At 41.0% G+C, this 27,336-nt stretch overlaps 2 protein-coding genes across 12 annotated transcripts in view; one reads left to right on the forward strand and one right to left on the reverse strand.

Annotated features, from left to right (window-relative positions):
• gphnb (gephyrin b) overlaps positions 1-27,336 on the forward strand; it is a 122,134-nt gene that overhangs the window by 29,720 nt on the left and 65,078 nt on the right. For all 11 annotated transcript variants that reach the window (XR_013199860.1, XM_077219504.1, XM_077219506.1 and 8 more), the window contains exon 2: positions 7,593-7,671. Coding sequence is in view for 10 of the 11 variants with exons in the window: in XM_077219504.1 (XP_077075619.1) it covers positions 7,593-7,671 (79 nt within the window). In the remaining variant the exon portion in view is untranslated. The remainder of the gene's footprint in view (positions 1-7,592; positions 7,672-27,336) is intronic.
• atp6v1d (ATPase H+ transporting V1 subunit D) overlaps positions 1-27,336 on the reverse strand; it is a 159,591-nt gene that overhangs the window by 299 nt on the left and 131,956 nt on the right. The gene's annotated exons all lie outside the window — the stretch shown is intronic.

A 27,336-nucleotide genomic window follows, 5' to 3' on the forward strand; every position in this document is an offset into this window, starting at 1 on the left:
TCAGCACCCAAAGATGACTTTCTGGAAAACAGCCAGGAAAACCAGGACAACATATCACAGCCTCCGGTAACACCAGAGCAACAGCCCCTCTCACCAGACATGTTATTTGTCTCTCCAGCTTCCCCGCTTCTGAGCTTCTCCGAGAAATTGGAGGGACTGGTGTATGCTGGAACTAAACTATCCCACTCTTTTGCTGCAAGCCCCCAGATATCAACCAAAAAGGGGCGACCACCAAAGCTTGCAGGCCCAGCTCGCCCTCCCCATCCTCTGCCACAACGCCAGGGCCCACACCCCCTTCCATCTGATCTAGGTGAACCAAAAACAACTGATACCAGCTTTCAGTGACGTGTGTCGGGTCCCCACTATGATAACAAGAACCTACTCAAATGTTTACAGAACAAACGGGAACCCAGTTTTCCTATATCTTTCTCTATTTCTGTTATATTACATGATAGAAAGTCTAAGGTCTTCTCAAGCCGTACGGCAAACCTATCTAACCTGCTGTCTGGTATATCAAACTAAGATTGCTGTGGGGGAAAAAATGAGTACGGTCAAGTAAGCACTTTTAAAAATCCAATCACTTAAAAATATATCACTTCTAGTAAATTACTTAATAACCACAAACAACCTAGATTTTATGTTTCTAAATGAAACTTGGCTAGAAGACATCTGCAGTGCAACAATCCCCATTGAAACATCCCCTCCTACTTTTATGAGTGTCTAGATAGTGGGTAGGAGAGGGGGGGTGTAGCTGCTCTATTTAAAGATGTCTATCAATGTCATTTGTAGGGATGAGTCACGATTTTCGAATATTCGATTAGTTGATTTTATTATAGAATATCGAATAGTTTGTGCGATTATTGTCTTTAAAAAATCCCCATGTTTTCGGGTCTGATGCGTTGACACGTTCATGTAACCAGAGGGTAGGGCTGTAGCGATACACTAATCTCACGATACGATACGATACACGATATTCGGCTGACGATACGATATATATCACGATATTCAGCCAACGATACGATTCGATATAATTCGATACACTTACATCATTTTCTGAAAGATTTAAAAGGGACAGAGTGATTTTGGTGACATCTTGTGAGTCTTCCATTTACTTGGATTGAATTAATTGAACTGAAAACTGAAAGCATCAATTACACAATATATTTCTCTGACAGGGACAGAGAGTACAGCTTGCAAATGCTGGACAAAATGAATCTAATATGTGTTGAGAAAATTAGTTCTATTTATTGAAACACAACAGTGCAAACTGTAGCTTACAAGCCTTTGAAAAGTAAATAAAGTGCAGTATTGCAATTAACAATGGAGAGTTAAAAAGTGCAGCAAGTGGCCTGTTCTGAACAGTTTCTTTGCACTGCATTTGCTTTGACAGCTTTTTTAGCTTGACATTGAACATGTGACATGTGGTTCAGTTGTGCGCCTGAGGTCCAGCCGTCGCACGTCAGGGAAACTCTCTCCGCGCTGGCCAGGGAGGCTTTGACGTGTGCTCTTGTATGTGTACAGCCTGGGAATGCAAACCTTGAATAGGTGTTCGCGGGTTGGAATAGGATAGCGGGGCTCCATTGCGTTCACCATGCGTCTAAAGCCGGCGTTTTCTACCACCGAATACGATTTTTTTTTTAACTTTTTTTTTTTTACTAAGCCTATTTAAAATCGTATTTGATTGCAGAGCGCACCTCTCTCTCTCTCTCTCTCTCTCTCTCTCTCACTCACAAACTCATCCGTACCTCGCGCACTTTCTCACTCACGGAACACCGCTGCACAAATCTGTCCAACACAGCGCTGTCAATTTCGGAGACCCAGCTTTTAAAAAAGCTACTAGCCAGTATGCAAGGAGGCTAGCCAACAAGGAGAGCTAAGGTGTTGTTTGAATACAGCTGGATTTTCGTCAATATCAATGCACGCGTGCAGCTGGCCATTATTGGCTGGTTGACCAAATCACTCTTCATGCAACACGAACGGGTTTAACACGGGGGATTTGAATGGGACTTATGTATCGATACTCGCGGCCTAAAAATCGATACTTTCTTAGGAAAAAAATATCGATTTATATCGCAGAATCGATAAAATCGCTCAGCCCTACCAGAGGGTGGCGATGCCAATAATGCATCTAGAAGGTGTCAATCAACTCTCAGACAACAGAAGAAGGTACACATTGTCTCACACCAGAACATGAGCGGAGTGGTAATCTTTCCTTCAGAGCGCCGCCCGCAGTGCTGACTCAACATGTACACGGACTAGGGGTGTAATGAAACACAAAATTGACGGTTCGGTTTTCCCACGGTTTTGACGTCTCGGTTCGGTTCGGTTCGGTTTAGAAAGCTAAAATTGCTTCTTTTTTTTTTTTAAACAGTGGTTTAATGAAGAAATTGTCTTTGTCTTTAAATGAATTCAATTACAATTAAACGTTTCACAAGGATTTAAAAAAAATCTGCTAAATCTGTAAACTATATAGGGAGCCGCACATTACTATAACATTAAAGGTTGTAGCCTAGACTTTTAACCTAAATTCAGATGCTATTTATTTTTTAGATATAATAATCAACACACAACACATTATGTGAAAACATGTAAACTGAACATAAGGAAGTTTTTGCATTAACTTGTGTTTTTACTCTAATTTGTTATTGAAATATAATACTTTACACAGTTGTCTTTTTCATGAAAGATATTTTAAACATACATTAAATCAAGATATCATTAACAGGTTAAGTAAAATATAATATATAGGCTAACATGGTGCATTTATTTAGTGCAAGAGTTCATTTATAGGAATCAAAGTTGTGGACACTGAATCACTTGCCTGTTGAGGTAAATATAATGCTAGTGACAAGCTATGCTGTTTTATTGACGTCTTTCCGCTGCTGAAACACTGATTGAGCGATTACACGAGTTATGCCTTTCAGTAAGTATACTGCATCTGTCAACATACCTTCAGGTGTCCATTCTGTAACTGAGGAAGAGATGATCGCGTTTACCCGCGCGCCGCGCTGCCGCTTGAAACAAGGAGCATAGTAGGCCTACAGCGATCTGTCACGCCACAGCAAAGAGCGCCAAAACGCCATTTATTGTTTGAATTTCCTGATCAAATAGACAGAATTTGAAAGATTACACCTTGCTTATTATCGAAAGTAACGAAACACGGAGGGCTGTGTTCGGTACGCAATGAGAGTATCGAGATTCGAATCGTGTGTTCTGTATCGCGGTTTTTCGGTTCGGTTCGAATATCGTTACACCCCTAACACGGACCCACACACAATCGTGGACACACTCTAGATTTACTTATCAGTAAGGGTCTAAACATTTCATCAGTTGTTATTAAGGATGTAGCACTGTCTGATCATTTCTGTATTTTCTTTGATATATTGATCTCTCCTACTATTGAAGCTAGATCTGTATCTGTCAAGAAGAGATGCTAAAATGAGAACACTAGTGTACTATATATGAAGGCTATATCTTTAACACCAAGCATATCTGCTGACTCTGTTTATTCTTTCCTTGAGTCCTTTAACTCAAAAGTACAGAGTGTAAATGATATTGCTCCTGTGAAAGTCAGGAAGAAGAGTGGTAGACAAAAAGCACCTGGGAGAAACTCAACATCAGTGCAAGATATGAAAAGACAATGCAGAAAAGCAGAGTGCATGTGGCGGAAGACAAAACTTATAGTCCATTATAACATCTATAAAGACAGCCTCCATGCTTTCAATGTGGAACTAGGCAAAGCTAGACAGACTTTCTTCTCAAATATTATAAACAGAAACATAAACAACACACACACTCTTTTTGCTACTGTAGAGAACATAACAACCCCCCCAAGCCAGATTCCCAGTGAAATTCTATCAGACAGCAAATCTAATGAGTTTACTTCATTCTTCTCTGAGAAAATCAAAAATATCAGAAAGGCGATCAGCGTAACCTCGTGTGGCACTGAGGTAAGACAGATCAGACCACAACCTCAGAAAGTAACTATGTCTGATTTTGAAGAAATGAATGCTACAATTTTGGATGAAACAGTACAGCACGTTAAAACATCAACCTGCGCCCTTGACACACTCCCCACCTTCTTTTTCAAAAGTGTGTTAAACTGCCTAGAAGCAGATCTCCTAGAAGTGGTAAACTCCTCACTTCTCTCTGGGACTTTTTCAAAATCCCTTAAAACTGCAGTTGTCAAGGCCCTCCTGAAAAAGACCAATCTGGATAGCAACATATTGAGCAATTACAGACCAATCTCAAATCTTCCTTTAAAAGGCAAGATCATTGAAAAAAGTTGTCTTCAATCAGCTGAACAACTTCCTTATCTCAAATGGTTACTTTGACCATTTTCAATCTGGTTTCCGACCACATCACAGCACAGGGGACAGCCCTCATAAGGATAATAAACGATATACGGTTAAATGGGGATACAGTCAAAACATCAATGCTGGTACTACTCAACCTCAATGCTGCATTTGACACTGTTGATCATAACATACTTCTTGACAGGCTGGAAAACAGGGTCGGGGTTTCTGGGATAGTCCTAAAATGGTTCAGGTCATACTTAGGAGGGAGAGGTTACTATGCGAGTATAGGAGACCATAAGTCTGAGTGGACACCCATGACATGCCGAGTCCCCCAAGGCTCAATTCTTGCGCCACTCTTATTCAACCTGTACATGCTCTCACTAAGCCAAATAATAAAAAAGATCACACGACACACAGCTCTACTTAGCCCTATCGCCTAACGACTATTTGACTCCCTGTGCCAGTGCATTGATTGACGCTAGTCCCGAGGTAAATAGCATTCGTCAGCTGCAGTTTGTATCCAGCCTCTCACGGAGACTTCAGATGCCGCAACACCTGTGATGAGACGATTCGACGCCTGTGAAGAGACGACTCAATGCCGGCGATATGTTATGCCCTAAATTAATACATGATTAACTGACTGTATTTTTCTATGTACATTTCCGAAATGCACTTTCTGTAAAGCTGCTTTGAGACAATGTGTATTGTGAAAAGCGCTATACAAATAAATTTGAATTGAATTGATGAAGTCAACAGTTGGATGTTCAGTTAAACAAAGACAAAACTGAAGTCATTGCGTTTGGAAACAAAGATGAAGTTCTCAAGGTGAATGCATACCTTGACGCTAGGGGTCAAACAACTCAAAATCAAGTCTGGAATCTCGCTGTGATTTTAGTGTCAGACCTTAGTTTCAGTAGTCATGTCAAAGCAGAAACTAAATCAGCATACTATCATCTAGGGATGGGCATGATTAATCGACGATTGATCATTGAGTATTTCATCGATCACGTTAATTAGTTATCGATTAAACTAATGCTGGCTGCGTTGCGTAGTGCGAGTCTTGAAGCAATGAACCCCTGGATTGCACCCCTGCAGACTGGTGGAAGTTAAGGGAATTAGGTTCCCCGGGCTGGCCAAGTTAGCGCAGTGGTACCTGTGCATCCCGGCAACGTCAGTCCCCTCAGAGCGGGTGTGCGCAGCGCATATATCTTCAAGTTTAGCCTAACCGAACGTCCAGTTTAACTGCCACAAGTTGATCAGCTTGTAATAAAGATCTCATCGAGATAAAAAACACGTTGTATTTTTGTATTTTCATTGCATTTTTAACTCACAAAAAGTTAAATAAATAATGAATTTTAATATAAAAATATTGATGATAAATCAATAGTCGATCGTTAATTCCCCCGACGATCGACTAAGAAAATTTAATCGAATGCCCATCCCTACTATCATCTCAAAAATATTGCAAGAATTAGATGCTTTGTTTCCAGTCAAGACTTAGAGAAACGTGTGCATGCTTTCATCACCAGTAGGGTGGATTATTGTAATGGACTTCTCACTGGCCTTCCCAAAAAGACCATAAGACAGTTGCAGCTCATACAGAACGCTGAGCAGAACCAGAAAATATGAACACATCACACCAGTCCTTAGGTATTTACACTGGCTCCCAGTTACATACTAAGTATTATTACTGGTATATAAATCACTCAATGGCCTAGGACCTCAATACATTCCAGATATGCTCACTGAATATAAACCCAACAGATCACTCAGATCATTAGGATCACATCAGCTAGAAATACCAAGGGTTCACTCTAAGCATGGCGAGTCCGCTTTAAGCTATTATGCTGGAACCAGCTTCCAGAAGAGATCAGATGTGCTCCTACAGTGGTCGCATTCAAATCCAGACTCAAAACACATCTGTTTAGCTGTGCATTTACTGAATGAGCACTGTGCCACTGTACGTCCGACTGTTTGTACTGTATTTTATTTTGCATCCTCCTTTTTATTCTAAACTGAACTCAAATGGCACTGAGAATTGGGTAAGAGAGATGAAACCATGCTGATGGCCTGGGTCTGTGGTGGAGTCGTGAGTTTGACTTGATTAAACTCGAGGTTCTGTGAGATGCGGACTGGATTGATTGCATTCCTAGAGCTTCCGAACAAATGGGTTTTTGGGGTGCGGACTGAAGAGGCAGTGAACCCGAGGTTACCCTGTGAGTCAGTCCTAGAGCTCCTCCTGTCCGATTTTAGGGGACAATCGAGTCTATTGGAGACGTACAATAGATTTCTTAGGCGCACCGAAAGATCACCACAGGCACAGTGTAATCACCATGGGAAAATCTCACTGTAAGACGGGTGAAAAATACGATACAACGGAGTTTTGCCAGAAGAGAAGTTTATCTATGTATCATCTTTTAATTAATTTTATCATCTATCTCTTTTAAAAAAAATTATAACTGTTTTTATTTCCCTTGTTTTTATTTTGTGAGTATTTTAATTCCTTTGTGTAAAGCACTTTGAATTGCCATAGTGTATGAAATGTGCTATATAAATGACTTGCCTTGCCTTAAGGTATTGAATTACTTTATTAGAAAAACAAATCAATTTTATTTTATTTCATCCCCAAAATATTTTACCACTTCATTTTAATAGTTTTACCAATCTTAGGAAGTCAGAGAAATGAATCAAATGTTTTTGAGTGCGATATAAATAGAATAACTTTGATAAAAGATTGTATTAATGTGTATTTATTTCTATTATTTGTTGGGATGGGAGGGGGATTAATCTACACATGAAAATCTGATTAATCTGAAATAATTATTAATAATTAATTATTTGAATGAACCCGCATTCACAATGTATGTGATTTCTATAATAAGACATGTTCATTTACATTTTGTGTTTTTATTTGATTTCATTTTTATCTTTAAAAAATATGATATATTTTTCATTTTACTACTTTTAACAATCTTTGGAAGTCTGGGAAATTAATAAAATCTTAAAAAGTTATGGACATTTCTATTCGATATATATCTAGCTTTAAAATATTTTGTTGGTTATAAATGTATGTTTTTGAGTGCGATATCCATATAATAACTTTTAAAAAGTTAGCAAAAGTGTTCATTTATTTAAAAAGTCTTACTGACCGAACGTTTGAATGGTAGTGAATATACCTCATCTGTTTAGTAGATCTGTTCATTGAATGAACCAGATCTACTGTACCTTTATTTGAACAGCATGTATAACCTTCTCTTCTCTCATCTCATGTATATCTCTCTGTTTGTGTTGCAGTAAGTGACAGCTGCTTTCGCAATCTCGCTGAGGACCGCAGCGGGGTCAACCTCAAAGATCTTGTGCACGACCCTTCCTTGTGAGTGACCACCACAAAATACACACACACGTTTTTAATTAATGTACTTTACGTTATTTAAATCTTGCTATTCGAATATTTCTATTACTGTAACGTGCTGAACGGCTTCAGTGGCCTGTTAGCTTCACTGCTCATATAATGAGACGTTCATGTCATGCTAATCACTGGATGCTCGTCAGGAGTTCAGGCTGTTAAACATGCAGAACATGTGCTTGCATTGAACCCTTGATGGATATTAATGTCAGAACGACTCAATGTCACACTGCGCTGTAATGAAGTTTCATTGTACATGAATGATATGTGGGTGATGCATTTCAAACAGTGCAACCACATCTAAATACACACAGAAAATCACTTTATCTTATTATACTTTATATCAACTCTTTCCCTCCATTGACAAGAACTTCAGGCTTTCCTAGTTTTCAGGAAAATGTTATACGGTAGGGGGCGCTATTACGCATCTCGTTAAAAGAGTACAGAATCTCCTGATCAAAACACAGGCGAAGAAGAAGCCGAAACAAGCGATATCATATGTAAGCAGATGCATATGTAAAATAACGTGATTGTTAACATTAAACAGCATATGAATGAAATGTCGTAAAAGTCATACGGCTTCAGAACGACATGAGGGCAAGTAAATGACAGAATATAAATAGTTTGGAGCAAACTATCCCTTTAAGAAAACTGGCACCCTGAAAACACTGTGCTTCCCTTGTAATGAATGCAGGAGGAAGTGTTTGGATGAGCTGTCAGGTGAAATATAAACCCAGGTGGTTTAGTGGAGGGCGAGATGACAGACTGACAGATGAAGCGGATGTGTGTTAAGTGTGAACGCTGCAGGAGAGACACTATCAGACGGGGACGGGTCCTGTTGTCCTCACGTGACTGCGGTTCGAACTAATTGGTGGCACTAAAAATAGCCAGTGAATAAATCAGATCGGTGGCGATTGGCTCGTCTTACACTGACCCTGGCTTGTTAGAGAGAGTTCAGCTGACCTTGGGCATGCTTTGAGGAAATTAATCTCAGTTTTCATCTAAAAATCTAAAGAAAAAAATTTGAAATCATACTTTGCATAATGAAAATGAATTTTTAAGACCATAAGATATTTTGCAGTTATTACAATTAAGGAACAAAAAAAAAAAATCACATATTTTTGATAATGAAATGTTGAATTGCTCAAAAAATTTTTGCACTTATCGTATAATTAAGCGCATAATTTATTACATTTTTATAATAGTAATATTTTGATTTATTACTGAAATTTTAAACATGATTTTCACTCTCTTAAAGTAAACACATTTTATTAAATTCTCAAAAGATTTATTTTTTTGTTTCTTAATGAAACATGTTTTGCACTTATTGTATAATAGTGCACATTTCTATTACATTTTTATAATAATATATTTTTATTAATAAAACATTAATAATGAAAAATGTATCATGATTTGCACTTATCGTGTAATTTTTTATTATAGTAATATTTCTGTTAATTAATGACATTTTAAACATGATTTTCACTCTCCCTATAATTAAACACATTTTTATGATTTGTTTATAATAGTAATATTTTTGTTTCTCAATGAAATGTTGAATTGCTTAAACATGGTTTGCATTTATTGTAAAATTAAGCAAATTTTTTCTTACAATTTTCTAATTGTAATATTTTTGTCTCTTAATAAAATGTTAAACATGATTTGACTGAAATTTTAAACATGATTTTCACTCTCCCTATAATTAATCTAGAGATTGATTGGCTGGTGACCGGAATTGGCAGATTTTCACGTGACCGGCCATGACCGGCGACCAGCCGTCAGTCTGACATATGCCGATTTTATGCCGGTCAAATACACTCTGGCGCCGCATGATTAACATTGCGCAACATCAGCATCACACGTGCACACGGAACGCACATGTAGGAAACCTCGTGAATTAGGCCGGCGACACACTGGCTCCGTGACGTGAGCGTGGCGTTTCTGTTGCATGTCAGCTGCGTGGCGTTTTCTGTGTCTTTGCACACCAGAAACGTGTCTGACGCGGCGCTGCTGCTGCTAGGTGACGTACAGGGAGGGCTTTCTCGGGACATGGGCGCCATTTATATTGCCTATATATATATATATATATATATATATATAAACTGATACATGCGAAGACAACGTCGGCAGTATAGACGGCAAAATACAGAATATTTAGTTCTGTAGTGACAGGTGCAATATTTGAAAATCGATAATTATTATTGAATTTTTTTAAATTATATTTATATCTGCATTTATGTCAAAACCTATAGACTTTCAAACAAAAAAAATTTAATTTATTAATATGTATTCATGTCAAAATGACATAAACATATTTTCCTCTTCTATTTTGCCTGGAAACGCTTCCAACACGCTTGCGTGTCGCGTGAAAAATAGCCGTCGGTTATATTTGTAGCATGCACACGTTTTCGGCGCGGCTCGAGCCTTCCCCGGCCTTACGGCCGTTTCACACTCCAAGCGTGAGCAGCCCAAATTTTTCGCCGTGCATGTTAATCAATGAATGCATTTACACTGGGAGCAAGAGCGCCGCGTGAGCGTTGCGTGAGCAGCAGTGAAGCGGGGTTTCGTTGCAGAGTCTACTTTTGCGCTACTGCTCACGCTCATTTAAAGTGAAAGCACACTTTTGATGGACAAAATAAATAGGATTTCACACAAAAAGTGCCCAAAATGCACAGAATTTGCATGTCTGGTGTGTTTTAACAAGAACTGGAGTAGGCTATGTTCTATTTTATAGTGATTACTGTTCAAAAAATGTTCTATGTAAAATGTAAAATGTTCTACTAAAGAAAAGAGAGAAAATAAATATTTGTGTGTTCTGTAAAGTAGTTAAAAAAATTTAATCGGAATCGGCTAAGCTCAAAATCAATGAAAAATCGGAATCGGCCTAGAAAATTGTAATCTGTCCATCTCTAAATTAAACACATTTTTTATTAAATTCTCAAACATGTTTTGCACTTATTGTTTAACAGTGTACATTTCTATTTATTTATAATATTAATATTTTTGTTTATTAATGAAAGGTTAAATTGCTCAAACGTGGTTTTCCCTCAACGTATGCAGCGACGCATCCATACTTCAGATGTTCAGTGCAGTAAGCATGTGAGAGTTTTCAGGTAGGGTCCCTGCGTCCTCCAGCAGTGCTTTAAAGTGCACCGAAAGCCATCATTCAGCACAAAGGTGCTCCATTATTAATGAAATCACAGCAGCAGATGGCCTTGGTTTGGGAGCTCATCCAGAAGTAAAGCTGGGTCACAGATGTGTGCGACGGGATGCGTTCTCCTCCTCTGGCACACACTCTCTCTGTCTTTCTTTATTCATACCCTGAGGAAGGCGGTGAGGCCAGGAATGATGGTTTTAAGTGTGGCAGGGTCCATATGACAGCAGGGTTCGATTAAACAGTCATAACTCTTCCATTAGGCCGAGAAAGAAGCGGCCAATGATTCTGGCAGAGAAAAGTGCAACTGTTTAACTGTGCCAGAAATACCGCTGGAATCCTGTCGGCAAGGGAGAATGTCAGTACCTCGAAATGTTTTAGAGCTTTTTTTTTTTCATTATAGGCACTTTTTCTTGGCATTTCTATAAATGGACTTATTAACATGTAGCATGTTGTTGCAATCCCACTGGTCACAATGGTAAGATGCCTGTGTTAGCAATATCATACTATCATACTTCCCAATGAAATTTTTTTTTTTTAAATCACTAATTGGAAAAAAGTCATGGATTTGTCATTTTTTGGTCTAAAATTATGGGAACCCTGCTTCTAGTACTGGTAGATAGCACTATTTAGAGCTATTTAGTATAAGATTCTAGTATAAGATTTGTTAATGTTTTTGAAAGAAGTCTCTTTTGCTCACCAAGGCTGCATTTAGTTTTTGAAAATTTTGAAATATTATCACAACTGTTTTCTATGTGAATATATTGTCAAATGTAATTTATTTATTTGATACAAAGCTGAATTTTCAACATCATTACAGTCTTCAGTGTCACATGATCCTTCAGAAATCATTCTAAAATCAATACACATTTTTTTCAGGATTCTTAGATGAATAGAAAGTTCAAAAGAACAGCATTTATTTTGAAATTGAATCTTTTGCAACATTATAAATGTCTTTACTGTTACTTTTGATCAATTTAACACATCCTTGCTGAACAAAATGACCCAAACCTTTTGAACTGTAGTGTATATAGCAGAAGTAGTAAAAAAAAAAAAAATAGCATGATATTCGGAATTCATCCACTGGGTGAGATACTGTATCCCATAATGCAGTTCCATTGGCTGTATCTGCCACTGCCACACATTTTAGAATCTCCTCCTTGACTTATTGTTGAGACTGCCAAAAGTTGACATTTTTAAATAAATTGGACTAAAAATGCAAAATTTTACATACATTTTTTTAGTTTTTTATAATAGTTGATAGTATGCAGTGTATAGCATGCAGTATGTGGTTTTCCATTCCAAACCTCTTTCTCTTGCTCTGTAGTTTGGTTTCCTCCTCACTTCCTCCGCTCATCTCTATTCCCTCTAGAAACTCTGGAAACATTTTTAGTTCCATAATATTTCATTTTTAGGCCAGCACACCCCAGTAAAAATGATTTAATTACTCTGACACTTTAACGGATAGTTCACCCAATAATGAAAATTCTGTCATTAATTACTGACCCTCATGTCGTTCCAAACCCGTAAGACTTTCGTTCCTCTTCAGGAATACAAATGAAGATCTTTTTGATGAAATCTGAGAGCTTTTTGTCCCTCCATTGACAGCTACACAACTACCACTTAAATGCATCAAAAGATTCATAAGATTCATATTTGAGCTTCAGCAAGAACCAATGAGGTTCAGCCTCGTGTTACACAGCACGTTTGAGCTTCAGCAAGAACCAATGAGGTTAATTATTATGTAACGCAGCACGTTTGAGCTTCAACAAGAACCAATGAGGTTAATTCTCGTGTTACGTAGCAAGTTTGAGCTTCAGCAAGAACCAATGAGGTTAATTCTCGTGTTACGTAGCAAGTTTGAGCTTCAGCAAGAACCAATGAGGTTCATTCTCGTGTTACGCTGCAAGTTTGAGCTTCAACAAGAACCAATGAGGTTCATTCCCGTGTTACGCAGCACGTTTGAGCTTCAGCAAGAACCAATGAGGTTCATTCTCGTGTTACGCAGCACGTTTGAGCTTCAACAAGAACCAATGAGGTTCATTCTCGTGTTACGCAGCACGTTTGAGCTTCAGCAAGAACCAATGAGGTTCATTCTCGTGTTACGCAGCACGTTTGAGCTTCAGCAAGAACCAATGAGGTTCATTCTCGTGTTACGCAGCACGTTTGAGCTTCAGCAAGAACCAATGAGGTTCATTCTCGTGTTACGCCGCACGTTTGAGCTTCAACAAGAACCAATGAGGTTCATTCTCGTGTTACGCAGCACGTTTGAGCTTCAGCAAGAACCAATGAGGTTCATTCTCGTGTTACGCAGCAAGTTTGAGCTTCAACAAGAACCAATGAGGTTCATTCTCGTGTTACGCAGCACGTTTGAGCTTCAGCAAGAACCAATGAGGTTCATTCTCGTGTTACGCAGCACGTTTGAGCTTCAGCAAGAACCAATGAGGTTCATTCTCGTGTTACGCTGCAAGTTTGAGCTTCAGCAAGAACCAATGCGGTTAATTATTATGTAATGCAGCACGTTTGAGCTTCAACAAGAACCAATGAGGTTAATTCTCGTGTTACGCAGCACGTTTGAGCTTCAGCAAGAAGCAATTAGGTTAATTCTTGTATTACGCAGCACGTTTGAGCTTCAACAAGAACCAATGAGGTTAATTCTCGTGTTACGCTGCAAGTTTGAGCTTCAGCAAGAACCAATGAGGTTCATTCACGTGTTACTCAGCACGTTTGAGCTTCAGCAAAAACCAATTAGTTTCATTCTCGTGTTACACAGCACGTTTGAGCTTCAGCAAGAACCAATGAGGTTCATTCTTGTGTTACGCAGCACGTTTGAGCTTCAGCAAGAACCAATGAGGTTCATTCTCGTGTTACACAGCAAGTTTGAGCTTCAGCAAGAACCAATAAAGTTAATTCTCGTGTTACACAGCAAGTTTGAGCTTCAGCAAGAACCAATGAGGTTAATTCTCGTGTTACGCAGCACGTTTGAGCTTCAGCAAGAACGAATGAGGTTCATTCTCGTGTTACGTAGCAAGTTTGAGCTTCAGCAAGAACCAATGAGGTTCATTCTCGTGTTACGCAGCACGTTTGAGCTTCAGCAAGAACCAATGAGGTTCATTCTCTTGTTAAACAGCAAGTTTGAGCTTCAGTAAGAACCAATGAGGTTCATTCTCGTGTTACGCAGCACGTTTGAGCTTCAGCAAGAACCAATGAGGTTCATTCTCGTGTTACGCTGCACGTTTGAGCTTCAGCAAGAACCAATGAGGTTCATTCTGGTGTTACGTAGCAAGTTCGAGCTTCAGCAAGAACCAATGAGGTTCATTCTCGTGTTACGCAGCACGTTTGAGCTTCAGCAAGAACCAATGAGGTTCATTCTCTTGTTAAACAGCACGTTTGAGCTTCAGTAAGAACCAATGAGGTTCATTCTCGTGTTACGCAGCACGTTTGAGCTTCAGCAAGAACCAATGAGGTTCATTCTCTTGTTAAACAGCACGTTTGAGCTTCAGTAAGAACCAATGAGGTTAATTCTTGTGTTACGCAGCACGTTTGAGCTTCAACAAGAACCAATGAGGTTCATTTTCTTGTTAAACAGCACGTTTGAGCTTCAGTAAGAACCAATGAGGTTAATTCTCGTGTTACGCAGCACGTTTGAGCTTCAGCAAAAACCAATGAGGTTCATTCTCGTGTTACGTAGCAAGTTTGAGCTTCAGCAAGAACCAATGAGGTTCATTCTCGTGTTACACAGCAAGTTTGAGCTTCAGCAAGAACCAATGAGGTTAATTCTCGTGTTACGCAGCAAGTTTGAGCTTCAGTAAGAACCAGTGAGGTTAATTCTCATGTTACGCAGCACGTTTGAGCTTCAGCAAAAACCAATGAGGTTCATTCTCGTGTTACGTAGCAAGTTTGAGCTTCAGCAAGAACCAATGAGGTTCATTCTCGTGTTACACAGCACGTTTGAGCTTCAGCAAGAACCAATGAGGTTCATTCACGTGTTACTCAGCACGTTTGAGCTTCAGCAAAAACCAATTAGGTTAATTCTCGTGTAACACAGCACGTTTGAGCTTCAGCAAGAACCAATGAGGTTAATTCTCGTTTTACGCAGCACGTTTGAGCTTCAGCAAGAACCAATGAGGTTCATTCTCGTGTTACTCAGCACGTTTGAGCTGCAGCAAGAACCAATGAGGTTAATTCTCGTGTTACGCAGCACGTTTGAGCTTCAGCAAGAACCAATGAGGTTAATTCTCGTGTTACGCAGCACGTTTGAGCTTCAACAAGAACCAATGAGGTTCATTCTCGTGTTACGCAGCACGTTTGAGCTTCAGCAAGAACCAATGAGGTTCATTCTCGTGTTACGCAGCAAGTTTGAGCTTCAACAAGAACCAATGAGGTTCATTCTCGTGTTACGCAGCACGTTTGAGCTTCAGCAAGAACCAATGAGGTTCATTCTCGTGTTACGCAGCACGTTTGAGCTTCAGCAAGAACCAATGAGGTTCATTCTCGTGTTACGCTGCAAGTTTGAGCTTCAGCAAGAACCAATGCGGTTAATTATTATGTAACGCAGCACGTTTGAGCTTCAACAAGAACCAATGAGGTTAATTCTCGTGTTACGCAGCACGTTTGAGCTTCAGCAAGAAGCAATTAGGTTAATTCTTGTATTACGCAGCACGTTTGAGCTTCAACAAGAACCAATGAGGTTAATTCTCGTGTTACGCTGCAAGTTTGAGCTTCAGCAAGAACCAATGAGGTTCATTCACGTGTTACTCAGCACGTTTGAGCTTCAGCAAAAACCAATTAGTTTAATTCTCGTGTTACACAGCACGTTTGAGCTTCAGCAAGAACCAATGAGGTTCATTCTTGTGTTACGCAGCACGTTTGAGCTTCAGCAAGAACCAATGAGGTTCATTCTCGTGTTACACAGCAAGTTTGAGCTTCAGCAGAACCAATGAAGTTCATTCTCGTGTTACACAGCAAGTTTGAGCTTCAGCAAGAACCAATGAGGTTAATTCTCGTGTTACGCAGCACGTTTGAGCTTCAGCAAGAACCAATGAGGTTCATTCTCGTGTTACGTAGCAAGTTTGAGCTTCAGCAAGAACCAATGAGGTTCATTCTCGTGTTACGCAGCACGTTTGAGCTTCAGCAAGAACCAATGAAGTTCATTCTCTTGTTAAAAAGCAAGTTTGAGCTTCAGTAAGAACCAATGAGGTTCATTCTCGTGTTACGCAGCACGTTTGAGCTTCAGCAAGAACCAATGAGGTTCATTCTCGTGTTACGCTGCACGTTTGAGCTTCAGCAAGAACCAATGAGGTTCATTCTCGTGTTACGTAGCAAGTTCGAGCTTCAGCAAGAACCAATGAGGTTCATTCTCGTGTTACGCAGCACGTTTGAGCTTCAGCAAGAACCAATGAGGTTCATTCTCTTGTTAAACAGCACGTTTGAGCTTCAGTAAGAACCAATGAGGTTCATTCTCGTGTTACGCAGCACGTTTGAGCTTCAGCAAGAACCAATGAGGTTCATTCTCTTGTTAAACAGCAAGTTTGAGCTTCAGTAAGAACCAATGAGGTTAATTCTTGTGTTACGCAGCACGTTTGAGCTTCAACAAGAACCAATGAGGTTCATTCTCTTGTTAAACAGCACGTTTGAGCTTCAGTAAGAACCAATGAGGTTAATTCTCGTGTTACGCAGCACGTTTGAGCTTCAGCAAAAACCAATGAGGTTCATTCTCATGTTACGTAGCAAGTTTGAGCTTCAGCAAGAACCAATGAGGTTCATTCTCGTGTTACACAGCAAGTTTGAGCTTCAGCAAGAACCAATGAGGTTAATTCTCGTGTTACGCAGCAAGTTTGAGCTTCAGTAAGAACCAGTGAGGTTAATTCTCGTGTTACGCAGCACGTTTGAGCTTCAGCAAGAACCAATGAGGTTCATTTTCGTGTTACGTAGCAAGTTTGAGCTTCAGCAAGAACCAATGAGGTTCATTCTCGTGTTACACAGCACGTTTGAGCTTCAGCAAGAACCAATGAGGTTCATTCACGTATTACTCAGCACGTTTGAGCTTCAGCAAAAACCAATTAGGTTAATTCTCGTGTAACACAGCACGTTTGAGCTTCAGCAAGAACCAATGAGGTTAATTCTCGTTTTACGCAGCACGTTTGAGCTTCAGCAAGAACCAATGAGGTTCATTCTCGTGTTACTCAGCACGTTTGAGCTGCAGCAAGAACCAATGAGGTTAATTCTCGTGTTACGCAGCACGTTTGAGCTTCAGCAAGAACCAATGAGGTTAATTCTCGTGTTACGCAGCACGTTTGAGCTTCAGTAAGAACCAATGAGGTTCATTCTCGTGTTACTCAGCACGTTTGAGCTTCAGCAAAAACCAATTAGGTTAATTCTCGTGTTACACAGCAAGTTTGAGCTTCAGCAAGAACCAATGAGGTTACTTCTCGTGTTACGCCGCACGTTTGAGCTTCAGCAAGAACCAATGAGGTTAATTCTCGTGTTACGCAGCACGTTTGAGCTTCTGCAAGAACCAATTAGGTTCATTCTCGTGTTACGCAGCACGTTTGAGCTTTAACAAGAACCAATGAGGTTAATTCTCTTGTTACATAGCAAGTTTGAGCTTCAGGAAGAACCAATGAGGTTCATTCTCGTGTTAAACAGCACGTTTGAGCTTCAGCAAGAACCAATGAGGTTCATTCTTGTGTTACGCAGCACGTTTGAGCTTCAGCAAGAACCAATGAGGTTCATTCTCGTGTTAAACAGCACGTTTGAGCTTCAGCAAGAACCAATGAGGTTCATTCTCGTGTTATGCAGCACGTTTGAGCTTCAGCAAGAACCAATGAGGTTCATTCTCGTGTTATGCAGCACGTTTGAGCTTCAGCAAGAACCAATGAGGTTCATTCTCGTGTTACGCTGCAAGTTTGAGCTTCAGCAAGAACCAATGAGGTTCATTCTCGTGTTACGCTGCAAGTTTGAGCTTCAGCAAGAACCAATGAGGTTCATTCTCGTGTTACGCTGCAAGTTTGAGCTTCAGCAAGAACCAATGAGGTTCATTCTCGTGTTAAGCAGCCAGTTTGAGCTTCAGCAAGAACCAATGAGGTTCATTCTCGTGTTACTCAGCACGTTTAAGCTTCAGCAAGAACCAATGAGGTTAATTCTCGTGTTACGCAGCAAGTTTGAGCTTCAGCAAGAACCAATGAGGTTCATTCTCGTGTTACGCTGCAAGTTTGAGCTTCAGCAAGAACCAATAAGGTTCATTCTCGTGTTACGCTGCACGTTTGAGCTTCAGCAAGAACCAATGAGGTTCATTCTCGTGTTACGTAGCAAGTTCGAGCTTCAGCAAGAACCAATGAGGTTCATTCTCGTGTTACGCAGCACGTTTGAGCTTCAGCAAGAACCAATGAGGTTCATTCTCTTGTTAAACAGCACGTTTGAGCTTCAGTAAGAACCAATGAGGTTCATTCTCGTGTTACGCAGCACGTTTGAGCTTCAGCAAGAACCAATGAGGTTCATTCTCTTGTTAAACAGCACGTTTGAGCTTCAGCAAGAACCAATGAGGTTCATTCACGTGTTACTCAGCACGTTTGAGCTTCAGCAAAAACCAATTAGGTTAATTCTCGTGTAACACAGCACGTTTGAGCTTCAGCAAGAACCAATGAGGTTAATTCTCGTTTTACGCAGCACGTTTGAGCTTCAGCAAGAACCAATGAGGTTCATTCTCGTGTTACTCAGCACGTTTGAGCTGCAGCAAGAACCAATGAGGTTAATTCTCGTGTTACACAGCACGTTTGAGCTTCAGCAAGAACCAATGAGGTTCATTCACGTGTTACTCAGCACGTTTGAGCTTCAGCAAAAACCAATTAGGTTAATTCTCGTGTAACACAGCACGTTTGAGCTTCAGCAAGAACCAATGAGGTTAATTCTTGTTTTACGCAGCACGTTTGAGCTTCAGCAAGAACCAATGAGGTTCATTCTCGTGTTACTCAGCACGTTTGAGCTGCAGCAAGAACCAATGAGGTTAATTCTCGTGTTACGCAGCACGTTTGAGCTTCAGCAAGAACCAATGAGGTTAATTCTCGTGTTACGCAGCACGTTTGAGCTTCAGTAAGAACCAATGAGGTTCATTCTCGTGTTACTCAGCACGTTTGAGCTTCAGCAAAAACCAATTAGGTTAATTCTCGTGTTACACAGCAAGTTTGAGCTTCAGCAAGAACCAATGAGATTACTTCTCGTGTTACGCCGCACGTTTGAGCTTCAGCAAGAACCAATGAGGTTAATTCTCGTGTTACGCAGCACGTTTGAGCTTCTGCAAGAACCAATTAGGTTCATTCTCGTGTTACGCAGCACGTTTGAGCTTTAACAAGAACCAATGAGGTTAATTCTCTTGTTACATAGCAAGTTTGAGCTTCAGGAAGAACCAATGAGGTTCATTCTCGTGTTAAACAGCACGTTTGAGCTTCAGCAAGAACCAATGAGGTTCATTCTTGTGTTACGCAGCACGTTTGAACTTCAGCAAGAACCAATGAGGTTCATTCTCGTGTTAAACAGCACGTTTGGGCTTCAGCAAGAACCAATGAGGTTCATTCTCGTGTTATGCAGCACGTTTGAGCTTCAGCAAGAACCAATGAGGTTCATTCTCTTGTTATGCAGCACGTTTGAGCTTCAGCAAGAACCAATGAGGTTCATTCTCGTGTTACGCTGCAAGTTTGAGCTTCAGCAAGAACCAATGAGGTTCATTCTCGTGTTACGCTGCAAGTTTGAGCTTCAGCAAGAACCAATGAGGTTCATTCTCGTGTTACGCTGCAAGTTTGAGCTTCAGCAAGAACCAATGAGGTTCATTCTCGTGTTAAGCAGCCAGTTTGAGCTTCAGCAAGAACCAATGAGGTTCATTCTCGTGTTACTCAGCACGTTTGAGCTTCAGCAAGAACCAATGAGGTTAATTCTCGTGTTACGCAGCAAGTTTGAGCTTCAGCAAGAACCAATGAGGTTCATTCTCATGTTACGTAGCAAGTTTGAGCTTCAGCAAGAACCAATGAGGTTCATTCTCGTGTTACACAGCAAGTTTGAGCTTCAGCAAGAACCAATGAGGTTAATTCTCGTGTTACGCAGCAAGTTTGAGCTTCAGTAAGAACCAGTGAGGTTAATTCTCGTGTTACGCAGCACGTTTGAGCTTCAGCAAGAACCAATGAGGTTCATTTTCGTGTTACGTAGCAAGTTTGAGCTTCAGCAAGAACCAATGAGGTTCATTCTCGTGTTACACAGCACGTTTGAGCTTCAGCAAGAACCAATGAGGTTCATTCACGTATTACTCAGCACGTTTGAGCTTCAGCAAAAACCAATTAGGTTAATTCTCGTGTAACACAGCACGTTTGAGCTTCAGCAAGAACCAATGAGGTTAATTCTCGTTTTACGCAGCACGTTTGAGCTTCAGCAAGAACCAATGAGGTTCATTCTCGTGTTACTCAGCACGTTTGAGCTGCAGCAAGAACCAATGAGGTTAATTCTCGTGTTACGCAGCACGTTTGAGCTTCAGCAAGAACCAATGAGGTTAATTCTCGTGTTACGCAGCACGTTTGAGCTTCAGTAAGAACCAATGAGGTTCATTCTCGTGTTACTCAGCACGTTTGAGCTTCAGCAAAAACCAATTAGGTTAATTCTCGTGTTACACAGCAAGTTTGAGCTTCAGCAAGAACCAATGAGGTTACTTCTCGTGTTACGCCGCACGTTTGAGCTTCAGCAAGAACCAATGAGGTTAATTCTCGTGTTACGCAGCACGTTTGAGCTTCTGCAAGAACCAATTAGGTTCATTCTCGTGTTACGCAGCACGTTTGAGCTTTAACAAGAACCAATGAGGTTAATTCTCTTGTTACATAGCAAGTTTGAGCTTCAGGAAGAACCAATGAGGTTCATTCTCGTGTTAAACAGCACGTTTGAGCTTCAGCAAGAACCAATGAGGTTCATTCTTGTGTTACGCAGCACGTTTGAGCTTCAGCAAGAACCAATGAGGTTCATTCTCGTGTTAAACAGCACGTTTGAGCTTCAGCAAGAACCAATGAGGTTCATTCTCGTGTTATGCAGCACGTTTGAGCTTCAGCAAGAACCAATGAGGTTCATTCTCGTGTTATGCAGCACGTTTGAGCTTCAGCAAGAACCAATGAGGTTCATTCTCGTGTTACGCTGCAAGTTTGAGCTTCAGCAAGAACCAATGAGGTTCATTCTCGTGTTACGCTGCAAGTTTGAGCTTCAGCAAGAACCAATGAGGTTCATTCTCGTGTTACGCTGCAAGTTTGAGCTTCAGCAAGAACCAATGAGGTTCATTCTCGTGTTAAGCAGCCAGTTTGAGCTTCAGCAAGAACCAATGAGGTTCATTCTCGTGTTACTCAGCACGTTTAAGCTTCAGCAAGAACCAATGAGGTTAATTCTCGTGTTACGCAGCAAGTTTGAGCTTCAGCAAGAACCAATGAGGTTCATTCTCGTGTTACGCTGCAAGTTTGAGCTTCAGCAAGAACCAATAAGGTTCATTCTCGTGTTACGCTGCACGTTTGAGCTTCAGCAAGAACCAATGAGGTTCATTCTCGTGTTACGTAGCAAGTTCGAGCTTCAGCAAGAACCAATGAGGTTCATTCTCGTGTTACGCAGCACGTTTGAGCTTCAGCAAGAACCAATGAGGTTCATTCTCTTGTTAAACAGCACGTTTGAGCTTCAGTAAGAACCAATGAGGTTCATTCTCGTGTTACGCAGCACGTTTGAGCTTCAGCAAGAACCAATGAGGTTCATTCTCTTGTTAAACAGCACGTTTGAGCTTCAGCAAGAACCAATGAGGTTCATTCACGTGTTACTCAGCACGTTTGAGCTTCAGCAAAAACCAATTAGGTTAATTCTCGTGTAACACAGCACGTTTGAGCTTCAGCAAGAACCAATGAGGTTAATTCTCGTTTTACGCAGCACGTTTGAGCTTCAGCAAGAACCAATGAGGTTCATTCTCGTGTTACTCAGCACGTTTGAGCTGCAGCAAGAACCAATGAGGTTAATTCTCGTGTTACACAGCACGTTTGAGCTTCAGCAAGAACCAATGAGGTTCATTCACGTGTTACTCAGCACGTTTGAGCTTCAGCAAAAACCAATTAGGTTAATTCTCGTGTAACACAGCACGTTTGAGCTTCAGCAAGAACCAATGAGGTTAATTCTTGTTTTACGCAGCACGTTTGAGCTTCAGCAAGAACCAATGAGGTTCATTCTCGTGTTACTCAGCACGTTTGAGCTGCAGCAAGAACCAATGAGGTTAATTCTCGTGTTACGCAGCACGTTTGAGCTTCAGCAAGAACCAATGAGGTTAATTCTCGTGTTACGCAGCACGTTTGAGCTTCAGTAAGAACCAATGAGGTTCATTCTCGTGTTACTCAGCACGTTTGAGCTTCAGCAAAAACCAATTAGGTTAATTCTCGTGTTACACAGCAAGTTTGAGCTTCAGCAAGAACCAATGAGATTACTTCTCGTGTTACGCCGCACGTTTGAGCTTCAGCAAGAACCAATGAGGTTAATTCTCGTGTTACGCAGCACGTTTGAGCTTCTGCAAGAACCAATTAGGTTCATTCTCGTGTTACGCAGCACGTTTGAGCTTTAACAAGAACCAATGAGGTTAATTCTCTTGTTACATAGCAAGTTTGAGCTTCAGGAAGAACCAATGAGGTTCATTCTCGTGTTAAACAGCACGTTTGAGCTTCAGCAAGAACCAATGAGGTTCATTCTTGTGTTACGCAGCACGTTTGAACTTCAGCAAGAACCAATGAGGTTCATTCTCGTGTTAAACAGCACGTTTGGGCTTCAGCAAGAACCAATGAGGTTCATTCTCGTGTTATGCAGCACGTTTGAGCTTCAGCAAGAACCAATGAGGTTCATTCTCTTGTTATGCAGCACGTTTGAGCTTCAGCAAGAACCAATGAGGTTCATTCTCGTGTTACGCTGCAAGTTTGAGCTTCAGCAAGAACCAATGAGGTTCATTCTCGTGTTACGCTGCAAGTTTGAGCTTCAGCAAGAACCAATGAGGTTCATTCTCGTGTTACGCTGCAAGTTTGAGCTTCAGCAAGAACCAATGAGGTTCATTCTCGTGTTAAGCAGCCAGTTTGAGCTTCAGCAAGAACCAATGAGGTTCATTCTCGTGTTACTCAGCACGTTTGAGCTTCAGCAAGAACCAATGAGGTTAATTCTCGTGTTACGCAGCAAGTTTGAGCTTCAGCAAGAACCAATGAGGTTCATTCTCGTGTTACGCTGCAAGTTTGAGCTTCAGCAAGAACCAATGAGGTTCATTCTCGTGTTACTCAGCACGTTTGAGCTTCAGCAAGAACCAATGAGGTTCATTCTCGTGTTACTCAGTACGTTTGAGCTTCAGCAAGAACCAATGAGGTTAATTCTCGTGTTAAACAGCACGTTTGAGCTTCAGCAAGAACCAATGAGGTTCATTCTCGTGTTACTCAGCACGTTTGAGCTTCAGCAAGAACCAATGAGGTTCATTCTCGTGTTACGCAGCAAGTTTGAGCTTCAGCAAGAACCAATGAGGTTAATTCTCGTGTTACTCAGCACGTTTGAGCTTCAGCAAGAACCAATGAGGTTCATTCTCGTGTTACTCAGCACGTTTGAGCTTCAGCAAGAACCAATGAGGTTAATTCTCGTGTTAAACAGCACGTTTGAGCTTCAGCAAGAACCAAAGAGGTTCATTCTCGTGTTACTCAGCACGTTTGAGCTTCAGCAAGAACCAATGAGGTTCATTCTCGTGTTAAACAGCACGTTTGAGCTTCAGCAAGAACCAATGAGGTTCATTCTCGTGTTACTCAGCACGTTTGAGCTTCAGCAAGAACCAATGAGGTTAATTCTCGTGTTACACAGCAAGTTTGAGCTTCAGCAAGAACCAATGAGGTTAATTCTTGTGTTACGCAGCACGTTTGAGCTTCAGAAAAAACAATTAGGTTAATTCTCGTGTTACACAGCAAGTTTGAGCTTCAGCAAGAACCAATGAGGTTAATTCTCGTGTTACGCAGCACGTTTGAGCTTCAGCAAGAACCAATGCGGTTAATTATTATGTAACGCAGCGCGTTTGAGCTTCAACAAGAACCAATGAGGTTCATTCTCGTGTTACTCAGCACGTTTGAGCTTCAGCAAGAACCAATGAGGTTAATTCTCGTTTTACGCAGCACGTTTGAGCTTCAGCAAGAACCAATGAGGTTAATTCTCGTGTTACGCAGCACGTTTGAGCTTCAGCAAAAAACCAATGAGGTTAATTCTCGTGTTACGCAGCACGTTTGAGCTTCAGCAAGAACCAATGAGGTTAATTCTCGTGTTAAACAGCAGGTTTGAGCTTCAGCAAGAACCAATGAGGTTCATTCTCGTGTTACTCAGCACGTTTGAGCTTCAGCAAGAACCAATGAGGTTCATTCTCGTGTTACGCAGCACGTTTGAGCTTCAGCAAGAACCAATGAGGTTCATTCTCGTGTTACGTAGCAAGTTCGAGCTTCAGCAAGAACCAATGAGGTTCATTCTCGTGTTACGCAGCACGTTTGAGCTTCAGCAAGAACCAATGAGGTTCATTCTCTTGTTAAACAGCACGTTTGAGCTTCAGTAAGAACCAATGAGGTTCATTCTCGTGTTACGCAGCACGTTTGAGCTTCAGCAAGAACCAATGAGGTTCATTCTCTTGTTAAACAGCACGTTTGAGCTTCAGCAAGAACCAATGAGGTTCATTCACGTGTTACTCAGCACGTTTGAGCTTCAGCAAAAACCAATTAGGTTAATTCTCGTGTAACACAGCACGTTTGAGCTTCAGCAAGAACCAATGAGGTTAATTCTCGTTTTACGCAGCACGTTTGAGCTTCAGCAAGAACCAATGAGGTTCATTCTCGTGTTACTCAGCACGTTTGAGCTGCAGCAAGAACCAATGAGGTTAATTCTCGTGTTACACAGCACGTTTGAGCTTCAGCAAGAACCAATGAGGTTCATTCACGTGTTACTCAGCACGTTTGAGCTTCAGCAAAAACCAATTAGGTTAATTCTCGTGTAACACAGCACGTTTGAGCTTCAGCAAGAACCAATGAGGTTAATTCTTGTTTTACGCAGCACGTTTGAGCTTCAGCAAGAACCAATGAGGTTCATTCTCGTGTTACTCAGCACGTTTGAGCTGCAGCAAGAACCAATGAGGTTAATTCTCGTGTTACGCAGCACGTTTGAGCTTCAGCAAGAACCAATGAGGTTAATTCTCGTGTTACGCAGCACGTTTGAGCTTCAGTAAGAACCAATGAGGTTCATTCTCGTGTTACTCAGCACGTTTGAGCTTCAGCAAAAACCAATTAGGTTAATTCTCGTGTTACACAGCAAGTTTGAGCTTCAGCAAGAACCAATGAGATTACTTCTCGTGTTACGCCGCACGTTTGAGCTTCAGCAAGAACCAATGAGGTTAATTCTCGTGTTACGCTGCACGTTTGAGCTTCTGCAAGAACCAATTAGGTTCATTCTCGTGTTACGCAGCACGTTTGAGCTTTAACAAGAACCAATGAGGTTAATTCTCTTGTTACATAGCAAGTTTGAGCTTCAGGAAGAACCAATGAGGTTCATTCTCGTGTTAAACAGCACGTTTGAGCTTCAGCAAGAACCAATGAGGTTCATTCTTGTGTTACGCAGCACGTTTGAACTTCAGCAAGAACCAATGAGGTTCATTCTCGTGTTAAACAGCACGTTTGGGCTTCAGCAAGAACCAATGAGGTTCATTCTCGTGTTATGCAGCACGTTTGAGCTTCAGCAAGAACCAATGAGGTTCATTCTCTTGTTATGCAGCACGTTTGAGCTTCAGCAAGAACCAATGAGGTTCATTCTCGTGTTACGCTGCAAGTTTGAGCTTCAGCAAGAACCAATGAGGTTCATTCTCGTGTTACGCTGCAAGTTTGAGCTTCAGCAAGAACCAATGAGGTTCATTCTCGTGTTACGCTGCAAGTTTGAGCTTCAGCAAGAACCAATGAGGTTCATTCTCGTGTTAAGCAGCCAGTTTGAGCTTCAGCAAGAACCAATGAGGTTCATTCTCGTGTTACTCAGCACGTTTAAGCTTCAGCAAGAACCAATGAGGTTAATTCTCGTGTTACGCAGCAAGTTTGAGCTTCAGCAAGAACCAATGAGGTTCATTCTCGTGTTACGCTGCAAGTTTGAGCTTCAGCAAGAACCAATGAGGTTCATTCTCGTGTTACTCAGCACGTTTGAGCTTCAGCAAGAACCAATGAGGTTCATTCTCGTGTTACTCAGCACGTTTGAGCTTCAGCAAGAACCAATGAGGTTAATTCTCGTGTTAAACAGCACGTTTGAGCTTCAGCAAGAACCAATGAGGTTCATTCTCGTGTTACTCAGCACGTTTGAGCTTCAGCAAGAACCAATGAGGTTCATTCTCGTGTTACGCAGCAAGTTTGAGCTTCAGCAAGAACCAATGAGGTTAATTCTCGTGTTACTCAGCACGTTTGAGCTTCAGCAAGAACCAATGAGGTTCATTCTCGTGTTACTCAGCACGTTTGAGCTTCAGCAAGAACCAATGAGGTTAATTCTCGTGTTAAACAGCAGGTTTGAGCTTCAGCAAGAACCAATGAGGTTCATTCTCGTGTTACTCAGCACGTTTGAGCTTCAGCAAGAACCAATGAGGTTCATTCTCGTGTTAAACAGCACGTTTGAGCTTCAGCAAGAACCAATGAGGTTCATTCTCGTGTTACTCAGCACGTTTGAGCTTCAGCAAGAACCAATGAGGTTAATTCTCGTGTTACACAGCAAGTTTGAGCTTCAGCAAGAACCAATGAGGTTAATTCTTGTGTTACGCAGCACGTTTGAGCTTCAGAAAAAAACAATTAGGTTAATTCTCGTGTTACACAGCAAGTTTGAGCTTCAGCAAGAACCAATGAGGTTAATTCTCGTGTTACGCAGCACGTTTGAGCTTCAGCAAGAACCAATGCGGTTAATTATTATGTAACGCAGCACGTTTGAGCTTCAACAAGAACCAATGAGGTTCATTCTCGTGTTACTCAGCACGTTTGAGCTTCAGCAAGAACCAATGAGGTTAATTCTCGTGTTATGCAGCAAGTTTGAGCTTCAGCAAGAACCAATGCGGTTAATTATTATGTAACGCAGCACGTTTGAGCTTCAACAAGAACCAATGAGGTTCATTCTCGTGTTACGCAGCACGTTTGAGCTTCAGCAAGAACCAATGCGGTTAATTATGATGTAACGCAGCACGTTTGAGCTTCAACAAGAACCAATGAGGTTAATTCTCGTGTTACGCAGCACGTTTGAGCTTCAGCAAAAAACCAATGAGGTTAATTCTCGTGTTACGCAGCACGTTTGAGCTTCAGCAAGAACCAATGAGGTTAATTCTCGTGTTAAACAGCAGGTTTGAGCTTCAGCAAGAACCAATGAGGTTCATTCTCGTGTTACTCAGCACGTTTGAGCTTCAGCAAGAACCAATGAGGTTCATT

Source organism: Siphateles boraxobius, unplaced genomic scaffold (genome assembly GCF_051911475.1).
Source record: "Siphateles boraxobius isolate OS27281-9 unplaced genomic scaffold, OSU_SipBor_1 8, whole genome shotgun sequence".
Taxonomy (NCBI): Eukaryota; Metazoa; Chordata; class Actinopteri; order Cypriniformes; family Leuciscidae; genus Siphateles; species Siphateles boraxobius.